General features: G+C 67.8%; 1 protein-coding gene across 2 annotated transcripts; it reads right to left on the reverse strand.

Moving 5' to 3' along the window:
* Window positions 1-139: 139 nt before the first annotated feature.
* Window positions 140-9,306, reverse strand: ERBB2 (erb-b2 receptor tyrosine kinase 2). 2 transcript variants are annotated; one of them, XM_030508384.1, is made up of 27 exons: window positions 9,107-9,306; window positions 6,781-6,932; window positions 6,514-6,700; window positions 6,261-6,398; window positions 6,101-6,169; window positions 5,670-5,782; window positions 5,436-5,577; window positions 5,245-5,361; window positions 4,999-5,125; window positions 4,837-4,910; window positions 4,676-4,766; window positions 4,112-4,311; window positions 3,894-4,026; window positions 3,731-3,821; window positions 3,496-3,656; window positions 3,367-3,414; window positions 3,108-3,246; window positions 2,893-3,015; window positions 2,716-2,814; window positions 2,449-2,634; window positions 2,222-2,377; window positions 2,066-2,141; window positions 1,844-1,990; window positions 1,655-1,752; window positions 1,407-1,577; window positions 1,013-1,283; window positions 140-939 (listed from the first exon to the last, which is right to left on the reverse strand). In XM_030508384.1, the coding sequence occupies exons 1-27, from the start codon at window positions 9,180-9,182 to the stop codon at window positions 617-619; spliced, it is 3,708 nt and encodes a 1,235-aa protein (XP_030364244.1). In that variant the 5' UTR covers window positions 9,183-9,306; the 3' UTR covers window positions 140-616. The 2 variants fall into 2 exon arrangements, with proteins under 2 accessions (XP_030364244.1, XP_030364245.1); XM_030508385.1 differs by lacking the exon at window positions 9,107-9,306 and adding an exon at window positions 8,681-8,776.
* Between the last annotated feature and the right edge of the window lie 161 nt (window positions 9,307-9,467).

A 9,467-nucleotide genomic window follows, 5' to 3' on the forward strand; every position in this document is an offset into this window, starting at 1 on the left:
GAGATCAAGGCTTGTATCCTCCAGGTAAGTGGGTCCTGCCCTGCGCTGCCTCCAGGGGTGCTGGCAGCTGAGGCCGGGAGGGACGGGACACGCTGGTCCTTGGGAGCTGGAGCCGCAGGAACCACACGGACCAAGGGGGTAGAAAAACCCAATGTACAATTATCAAATATACATCTCGGCTTCCAAAGGAGCCGGGACACGCGCCCGGCGTCCGCCTGTCTCAGTGCAAGTCCGTGTGTCCCGGTGCTGCTGCGCACCGGGGAAGGAGGGCAGCGGTGACGGGTCACGGGATGAGCCCTGGAGAGGTGGGTGCTGGCACAGGAGCCATTGGGGTGACGGTGCCAGCGTGTCCTGCTCCACGCCAAGCTGCTCCCGGTTGCAGCCCCAGCACCATCCAGCTTGTGGGTCACCCCACACCAATGCCCAGCTGTGGCGAGGGGACCCCTCTTTGTCCCCACACTTGCTGTCCCACAGCATCCTGGGCATTCCCAGCCCTCCGTGGCCAGTGTCACCCCACAGCACTGGGGACAGCCACCAGCCCCACGTCCATGTCTCGCCTCATGCTGTCCCTCCCCAAGCTGCCTTGGCGAAGTGGGGGGGTCTCCATGACCCGGCCCTATGCTGCCGCGCTGTCGGGGCCGGCCAGGCCGAGGTACTCAGGGTTCTCAGCCGTTGGTGTCGTGCCGGGGCCACCCTCGGGGCCACCAGCCTTGGGGGGGTCCTGGTTCCAGTAGTAGGGATTGTCGAAGGCCTGGCTGAAGGGGGTGCCGGGGGGTGCCAGGTACTCGGGGTTCTCCACGGTGTGCCCAAACGGGTGCTTGGCTTCCTTGATGAGCCCATTCTTCAAGCCCTGGTGCCCCTTGGGCTTGTCTGGCGGGGACGGGGGCGCACGGGGGTGCCGGGGTGGCGACCGCCGCTCCTCGGCTTGGTTGACGTACTCTGTGGGGACACGGGCTGCGTTAGGGGCTATAGAGGGTGGTGATGGGGCAGGGCCCCACCGTCCCCTCCCTACCTGGCATGGTGCTGCGGGGCGCTGGGGTGAAGCCCTCGGGCTCCTCGCTGTCCTCGGCCACCAGCGTGGTGGGATCCTCGCTGTACCGCGGCGGCACGGCAACGGGCTCCCGCACCGACAACGGGCTCTGCAGGGCTGCCTTGACCCCGGCATCCCCCTCCGGTGCCTCCAGCACGGGGCCCTCCGGCCCCTCCGCCAGGCCCTGCGGTGGGAAGGGGAAGGGGGCCAAGCTCTCGCCCTCCTCTGCGTCCACGGGGGTCTCTGCCGTGCTCTGGGTGCAGGAGAAGACGCAGAGGTGGGTGCTTGCAGCCCGGAGCGAGGACACTGTCCTGGTGCCCACTGACAGGGTGGGTACCAGCCAGACCTGGCACTGGGTCACCCCAAAGCCCCTTACCTGCATGGAGGAGATGCAGCTGCGGTAGGTGGTGGAGGTCTCGGCGCTGAAGAAGCCGTGGTGAGGGACCAGGTACTCCTCAGCGTCCACCAGGTCCTCCATGTCCTCCTCCTCCAGCAGGGCCCGGTAGAAGGTGCTGTCGATGGAGCCGGGCAGCCCGGCCATGTCGTTCTGGATGGGGAGTAGAGCGGTCAGTGCCCACACTGGGGTGCTGAGGCGGAGGACAGGACCTCAAGGGACCCATGTACCTGGATGACCACAAAGCGCTGGGGGTCCCGGGCCATGCGGGAGAACTCGGTGACCAGCTCCCGAAACTTGGGCCGGCTTTCGGAGTCAATCATCCAGCCTGGGGGCAGAGCCGGGCGCCGTCAGGACCAGGAGTGAGGTGCCACCACGGCGCCCTGTCCCCATCCTGTGTCCTTGTCCCCTCCACGTACATTTCACCATGATCATGTAGACATCGATGGTGCAGATGGGCGGCTGCGGCAGCCTCTCGCCCTTCTCCAGCAGGTCCGGGATCTCCCGGGCAGGGATCCCCTCGTAGGGCTTCGCCCCAAAGGTCATCAGCTCCCACACAGTGACGCCTGGAGGGATGGGGACATGGGTCAGCGATGCCCCTGGACCACCCCCAACACCAATCCAGGGCCACCCCAATGTACCATAGCTCCAGACATCGCTCTGGTGCGTGAAGCGCCGGCGGAGGATGGACTCCAACGCCATCCACTTGATGGGCACCTGGGACAGGGAGGATGGAGAGGTGAGCAGGACTCGGAGGGGGGCACTGTGGTCCCCATCACTGTGTCCCCAGCTCCCACCTTGCCGCCATCAGCGTGGTACTCAGTCTCATCGATGTCGAGCAGCCGGGCCAGCCCGAAGTCAGTGATCTTGACATGGTTGGGGCTCTTGACGAGGACGTTGCGAGCAGCCAGGTCCCGGTGCACCAACCGCACCTCCTCCAGGTAACTCATCCCCTGGAGGTCACCATGGGTCAGGCTGTGTCCATGAACCCCCTTCCAGCACCCCAAGACCCCCCCTGTCTTACCTTGGCGATCTGCACACACCAGTTGAGCAGGTCCTGGGAGCCGATGTGGTCCTTGTTCTCGCGCACATAGTCCAGGAGGCAGCCGTAGGGCATCAGTTGTGTCACCAGCTGCACCGTGGAGGTCAGGCAGATGCCCAGCAGCCGGGACACGTAGGGGCTGCCCACCCCTGCCATCACATAGGCCTCCTGTGGGCAGCGAGGGGGGGTCAGGATGGGCAGGGGCCGCCGCTGGCACCGCTCACCCGCCGGCACCGCTGCCACACTCACGTCCAGGATCTCCTTGTTGGCTTTGGGTGACGTGTTCTCCCGCAAGACCTTGATGGCCACCGGGATCTTCACGCTCTCGCCGTCAGGGATCCAGATGCCCTGGGAGGGGACACACATGGGTGAGGGGTGCAGAGCGGGGAAGGTCGCAGCCCACCGGTGGCACCCACCACCCCTCACCTTGTAGACGGTGCCGAAAGCACCGGAGCCCAAGACTTTGACTTTCTTGAGCTCCGTCTCCTTGAGGATCCGCATCTGGGCCTGGTTGGGGAGGGCCCCGCTGGGCGTCAGCGGCTCCACCAGCTGCGGGGTACAGAAGGATGAGGGGGGACCATGCTCCTGGCACCCCTGGGTGCTGAGGGGGTCCATCCCCACGCAGGTTCCAGCATCCCCACCTCGGTCTCCTGCAGCAGGCGCCGCATGGTGTGCTTCCGCTCCTGCTGCCGCCGGCGCTTGACGCAGACAACGGTGATGAGCAGGAGGACGACGACCAGCAGAGCCCCAACCACACCAGCGATGATGGACGTGACCTGGCTGCAGGGCAGGAGGTGACCACCGTGGGGGAGATGGTGATGGGGTGGGGGGCGGTGTCCAGGCTGGACCAGCACCCAAAGTGGTGGGGGTCAGGGTGGCACAGGGCACCCACGCTCGTACCTTGGCTTCTGGTCCACGGGACAGCCATCCTCATCCCGGATCGTGCACCTAGGGACACAGTGTGCAGCATTCCCACCATCAGCAGCCCCCCACACCCCCCTGTCCGTGTTGGGACCCCCCTCAACTCACGAGTGGGTGCAGTTGGTGGGGCAGAGCTGGCAAACACCGTTTTCATCTGGATACTTCCAAACGGGAACGAAGGAGGAGTCCGCCTTCACCCCGCTGGGGCACCGGCGCACGCACTGCTGCGCGTCCTTGTAGTGGGCACAAGCCACGCACTGGTCCGCTTCCTGCGGGAATGGGGCGGTTGGAGGGACCTGGGAATTCGGGGACACCCCATATGTGTGTGCATCCCCATCCTCACCGGTCCGAAGCAGGTCTCAGTGCCGTTCTGGGGCTGGCACTCTGGGTGGCAGGGCAGGCACCGCGTCCCGTTGGCGTGCTCCCGGATGGCTCTGTAGGGAGAAGGGACCATGGGATGGGGGTCCCGGACCCCCAAAGCGCTGTCCCCTGGGCTGAGTCCTCACCCATCCAGGAGGTTGCAGGAGGCGACGCACTCCTGGCCCCGCAGGAACCGCTCGCAGGCGACGCACTGGGTCGGGCCGGGGCCCCAGCAGTGCCCATGGGCACAGAGGTGGAAGCAAACCAGCCCCTCGCTCTCTGCAGGACACAATGAGCATCAGGGGGGGTTCCTCCAGCTCCACACCCCCCATCACCATCCCCATCTCCCCTGGGTGCCACTGACCGCACTGCTCAGGGGACTTGTTGTGGGTCTGGAAGAGGTGCTGCCGGGGGTTGCGGAAGATGCTGCCCCACGGCACCTTCTGGAGGAAGCAGAGCTGGGGGTTGTGGTGGACGAGCACCATCCCGCTGCTGATCTCCTGCAGGGCCCGCAGCCCCAGCGCCCGCACCGACAGGTCCCGCAGCGTCAGCGAGTAGGCGCCACTGCCGGCACAGCGACGGTGAGCACGTGTGTCCCCCCGTGTGCCCCCACATCCCCCCATCCTTGTGTCTGTGTGTGTCCCTGTGTCCCCACATCCCCCCGTGTACCCACATCCCCACCATGTCCTCATATCCCCCTCTGTGTGCCCACATCCTCCTGATCCCCACGTCCCCCTGTGTCCCCACATCCCCCTATGTCCCATCCTCAATATGTCCCCATATCCCCTCTATGTTCCCACATCCCCCTGTGTCCCCACATTCCCCCCATGTCCCATCCCTCCTGTGTCCCCACATCCCCCCTATGTCCCCACATTCCCCACATTCCTCCCAATCCCCACATCCCCCCATGTCCCCATATCCCCCTCACTTGTGCAGCACCCGGCCCCGGATGATGCGCAGGTTTTGGAAGACCCCCAGGTCCTGCCAGCTGGGCGGCCAGGCAGCGATGTAGAGGTAGCCTGTGGGGAGCTGAGTGTCACCACACCGTGTCCCCCCCCGCATCCGAAGCCCCCGGTGCCTGGTTCTCACCCGTCAGCTCCTCCAGGCTCTCAAAGATGTGCAGCAGTTTGGGGTCCAGGGGCGGTGTGTTGGTGCTGGGGTCCCTGCCGGGAGGGAGGGAAGGGGAATGTTCTGGTTTGGGGTCCCCAACATCCACCGTGGGTTCAAGGCGGGGGGGGGACAAGGCGTTACCCAGCGAAGGTCTCGGGGAGGAAGGCCAAGCTGCCGAAGATCTTGGTGCACCCGGCGAAGTGCTGGATGTTGGATGCGTTCACAGCACGGACACCCTTGAGGAAATCCACTCCCAGCCCATAGCACACTGCGGGGGGCACGGCAGGGCTGGGGGGCTCCATTGGGACCCCCTCCTCCTGCCCCACAGCCAGCACCCCCCATGCACCCCCAGGTACCCCCCATCCACGGCTCTCGGGTGCTGCTCACCATCCGGGCAGGGCTTGCTGCACTTCTCACACTTCTGGACGTTGTTGACCGTCACCTCCTGGCTGTTGTGGGGGCACACGAGGGTGCAGGAGCCCACCTCCGTGGCGAGGTAGTTGTCTGAGGGGTGCAGAGCGGGGGTCAGGGCCACGGCGAGCACCGGACCCCCCCGTCCCCATTATCACAGTGCTCACAGGGACATTGGCTCACGCAGCTGGCACCGAACGTGTAACGTCCATCGCGGTTGGGCACCGACTCGAAGGTGTCCGAGTTGTAGATGACGAGGGGGGGACAGTGCAGCTCGCAGATCCCGCTCCGGTTGAAGTTCAGGCACGCCTGGGGACGGGGTGGGGGGGACACAACGGCTGGTGTGAGACCCCCCCATCCCATCCCATTCCCGGTGTGCCCACCCCATTCCCGGTGCGCACCAGGCAGTCGGAGTGCTTGGGGCCGGTGCAGCCGGCGGCGCATTGCTCGTGGCAGCAGTCGGTCGGCTTCGTGCCCTTGCAGCGCGGGCACCCATGGCAGATGCTGTTGGTCACTAAGGGAGGGGGAAAAGAGGGAGCTGGTGGGGACGGGGACCCCAACAAGGGGATGTGGGGGTGCCCTGGGTGAGGAGGTGGGTTCCCAGGGCAGGGATCTGGGGGGTGTTGGTGGTAGGGCAGGGATTGAGGGGGCAAGTGGGGATGCTCAGGCAGGGCTTTGGGTGTCAGTGGGTCAGTGGGACAGGGACAACCAAGCAGAAAGTCCAGGGAATCTCCAGGACCATTGATCCAGTGGGATCAATGAGGCAAGAGCATGGGAAGGGCTTCCTGGTGGTTTTGGGGGTCCCATGGGGGGCTGCAGGCTTCGTACTCACGTGTCTGGCAGTCCTGTGGCCCGTCGCCCCAGCAGTGCCCCTCGGCACACAGCGCCTGGCAGTCGGGACCTGCGCCGGGAATGCCGTGAGCGGGTGATGCCATGGGGCGGGACGGCAACCCCTGCACCCCCTCCCTGGGTACCACCCCCCCGGGGCTCACAGGGACGGCTGCGGGTGCTCTCCACATGGATCTCGGTCTGGAGCTCGTTGTGCCGGTGCAAGATGTCGGACCAGAGGATGGTCTCCTGGAAGCAGAGCTGCGGGTTCCTCTCGATGCGTACGCCTCCCTTCAGGATCTCTGTGCAGGGACACGCAATGACGGGGGGGATCAGCATGGGGACAGCCCCATAGGGACCCCCAGCCTTGGATAGAGAGCATCCAACCGCAAGGAACCCCAGGGAAGGGTCCCTGACCTGTGAGGTGCCGCATGCCGAGCTGGCGCAGCCCCGGTGTGCCGCTGGGGCCGGCGTTGCCCATCACAGTCAAGGCAAAGCGCTCCTGGAAGAGCTGCGTGCCCCGGATGATGCGCAGGTTCTGCAGCTCCAACCCGCTCACTTGGTTCTCAGCGATCAGCACGTAGCCTTGCACCTCCTTGATGTCCTAAGGATGTGGGGACAGGGGTGAGGAGCTGGATGGATCCCTGCTGTGTCCCCCCATGGGGTGCTTTCCCCCCAGCACACCTTGAGGAAGGTGGTGTCGGCGTCGGCGGGCAGGTAGGTGAGCTCCAGGTTGCCCTGAACCACTTGGCAGCCCTGGTAGAGGTGCCGCAGGGTCTCGTAGTGGCTCTCGGGGCTGGAGGGACGCAGCAGCTTCATGTCGGTCCCTGTGCACACTGTGGGGATGGAGCAGGAGCTCAGTGGGTTCCCCTCGCCCGTCCCATCCTCATCCCTGCGGGAAACCGGCCCCAGCCTCCGCAGGAAATGCCACGGCTCTGCCGGCCCCCGTTTATCTCCGGGGCTGCTCCCAACAGCTTCCGATGGGCTTCCTGGATCGCTGCTCCCACCCCGGCACGCGGCGAGGCTGCTCCCGCTTTGGCACCCGGCCCCGCGCCAGCGACAACCGGGAGGCCGACATCACCCCGGTGCTGGGTTATGGGGAAGGGACCCATAACCCCGGCCATGCGGAGCGGGGCCGGGGGCAGGAATTGCTCTGCCCACGCTGGTTTGGGGAGGGTAAAGGGGGGGCTGGAAGAGACAAGCCCCGATTGTTGTGGAGCGGCGATGGCTGCCGGAGCGCGACCATCCCCGCGGCGTCGGGGCGGGCGGTGGAGGGGGGGGGGGGGGGGGCCGGCGCCCGCCCCGGGCCCGGTGAGTCACGGCCGCGGGTGGCACGGGGCCCCGGCCGCCCGCTCCCGGCAGGAACCGCCTTTTCAGGTCAGGCGTGTTTGGGGAGCAGCGGTGACGCAGGGCTGGCGGGCACGGCGCAGCCCCGGCACACCCGCGGCCCCCGGCACCGCAGTGAACCCACACAGCCAGACCCCGGCACCGCTCCGGTGCTGACCCAAGTGCCACCAGTCCCTGTGCGCCGCCACCGTCCCCTCCTCGGAGCGCCGTGGCCGGAGCCGGCGAGTGGCCGGTGTCCCCCCGGGGGCTGGCGGCTGCGCCACGGCTGAGTGACAGCCCCCGGTGCGGGCAGCTGCTCATGGAGCCGCCTCCAGGGCCGCCGAGCCAAGGAAAACAGCCCCAGGAAGGGGGGAGCTCCCCGGATTTGGGGTGCAGCTCTCACCCCACGGCACTGGAGGGGCTCTGTGCCGTCGGAGCGGGCGGCCAAAGCTCAAGGTCTGCACTGCACCGGCCCCACAGTGCGTGCAGAGGATGCCACCGGCTTCCCCAGGGCAAAGGGCAGGCGGGATGGCGGCAGGGCCAGGTCCCGGTGGGATCCCGGCTCCATCCCATGGGCTTCGGGCCTGGCTGCTCCTCCAGGTCCCTGCCCGGGTCAGTGATCCATCCTGCCTGGATCTGGATCACCATGGATCACCCTGTCTGCCCAAGAGCAACCACCAAAGCATCCAGCAAAGCCCATGGGCCACATCATTGCCCATGGGGCTGCTCCGGTGCTCCCGGAGCTGGTGCTGCCGCTCATTCCCAACACATGGATCCGGCCCCAGAGATGGGGTTGGGGCTGTGGGGACACCCTGGTGTGTTCCACCCCGGAACTGCAAGCACAGACCCTCACAGCGGGGCGAGCTGTGGGGTGCCAGGATCAGAGAGCGCCCAGTGAGCCCCCACATCCCAAACCCCCCCCAGTGCAGGACCTGCCCCCCAACACGGGGCTGCGGCGTCAAACCCCGACGGTCGCTTGGAGGGGGGGGGGGAATGGGTTAATGCCCACCCTGGGGCCCCCCGCGCTGTGCCCCGCTCCTGCCCCGGCTCCAGCGCTCCCTCCCGGCCGCTCTCCCGGGCTGGGCAGGGTGCGGCACGTCGAGAATGTGGATGGGAGCGACGGGGACGCACCCACCCACCACCCACCCGTGCTCCGTGGGGCACCGCGCCCGCCCCGCGCCCCGAAACCCCCCCGGGGCTGCGGGAAGAGAACCCGAGAACTCGGGGTCCCCCCGGACCCCACTTTCCCCGGTGTTACCGGGGGAGCGGCTGCAGACGTGTGTGGGGGGGTCCCCGCTCTGGGCGGCACCGGGACTCCCAAACTCCACCCGGGGGAGCGGACCCGGGACTCGTCCCGTTCGGCGGGGGGGGCCCAGCGTCTGCCAGTCCAGCCCAGTCCGGCCCCGGCCCCTGCAGTGCGGGGACGCGCTACCCGAGGCGGGGAGAACCGGGGGGGGGACCGAGGCAGCACCGGGGAGGGGGCGGTCCGGTCACATTCAACCGAGAGATCCTCGGGCACACCGGCCCCGCTGCCCGGTGTCGCCTCCCCCCTGTCCCCCCCATTCGCTCCTATGCAAAACTTTGCTCAAAGTCCTCCCGAGGCCCGGTGTCCTCTCGTTCCGCCCCCACCCCCCCCCGCCTTCCCCGTTCCGCCCCGTCGCGGTCCTGCTCGGTCCGGACCCACCTTCGGCGGCGGTGGCGGGGCAGAGGGCGGCGATGAGCAGCAGCGCGGCGCGGAGGCAGCCCCCGGCGGGGATCATGGTGCTCAGCGCGGGCCGCGGCCCATGGCCCCCGCCGGCCGCTCCGGGAAAGTTTGCGGTGCGGAGCCGCCGCCTCCCGCCGCTCCCGGGCTCCGCCTCACGGGGCCGCGCCGCGCTCCCGGCCCCGGGCGAAGGCGCGTCCCGATCCCGGCCCCCCTCACTCCTCCGTGCGCGCTCCCGCCGCACCGGACATCCCCCCCCCCGCCCCGAGCGGAATCCCCCCGGTGCTCGCCCCGGTAACCCCCGGGGGGGGCTGCAGGGGCGGGGTGCGGAGGCTTTTTGGAG

The sequence above is a fragment of the Strigops habroptila genome, chromosome 19, assembly GCF_004027225.2.
Source record: "Strigops habroptila isolate Jane chromosome 19, bStrHab1.2.pri, whole genome shotgun sequence".
NCBI lineage: Eukaryota > Metazoa > Chordata > Aves > Psittaciformes > Psittacidae > Strigops > Strigops habroptila.

Bases quoted from the DNA above. Each gene is read 5' to 3' on its own strand.
- ERBB2 (XM_030508384.1), bottom strand. From the start codon at position 9,182: ATGATCCCCGCCGGGGGCTGCCTCCGCGCCGCGCTGCTGCTCATCGCC. The intron at 5,783-6,100 runs GTGAGTACGAAG...CCCCTCCCTTAG, and splicing joins GCCACAGGACTGCCAGACAC to TGACCAACAGCATCTGCCAT. The intron at 1,753-1,843 runs GTACGTGGAGGG...CTCTGCCCCCAG, and splicing joins CTACATGATCATGGTGAAAT to GCTGGATGATTGACTCCGAA.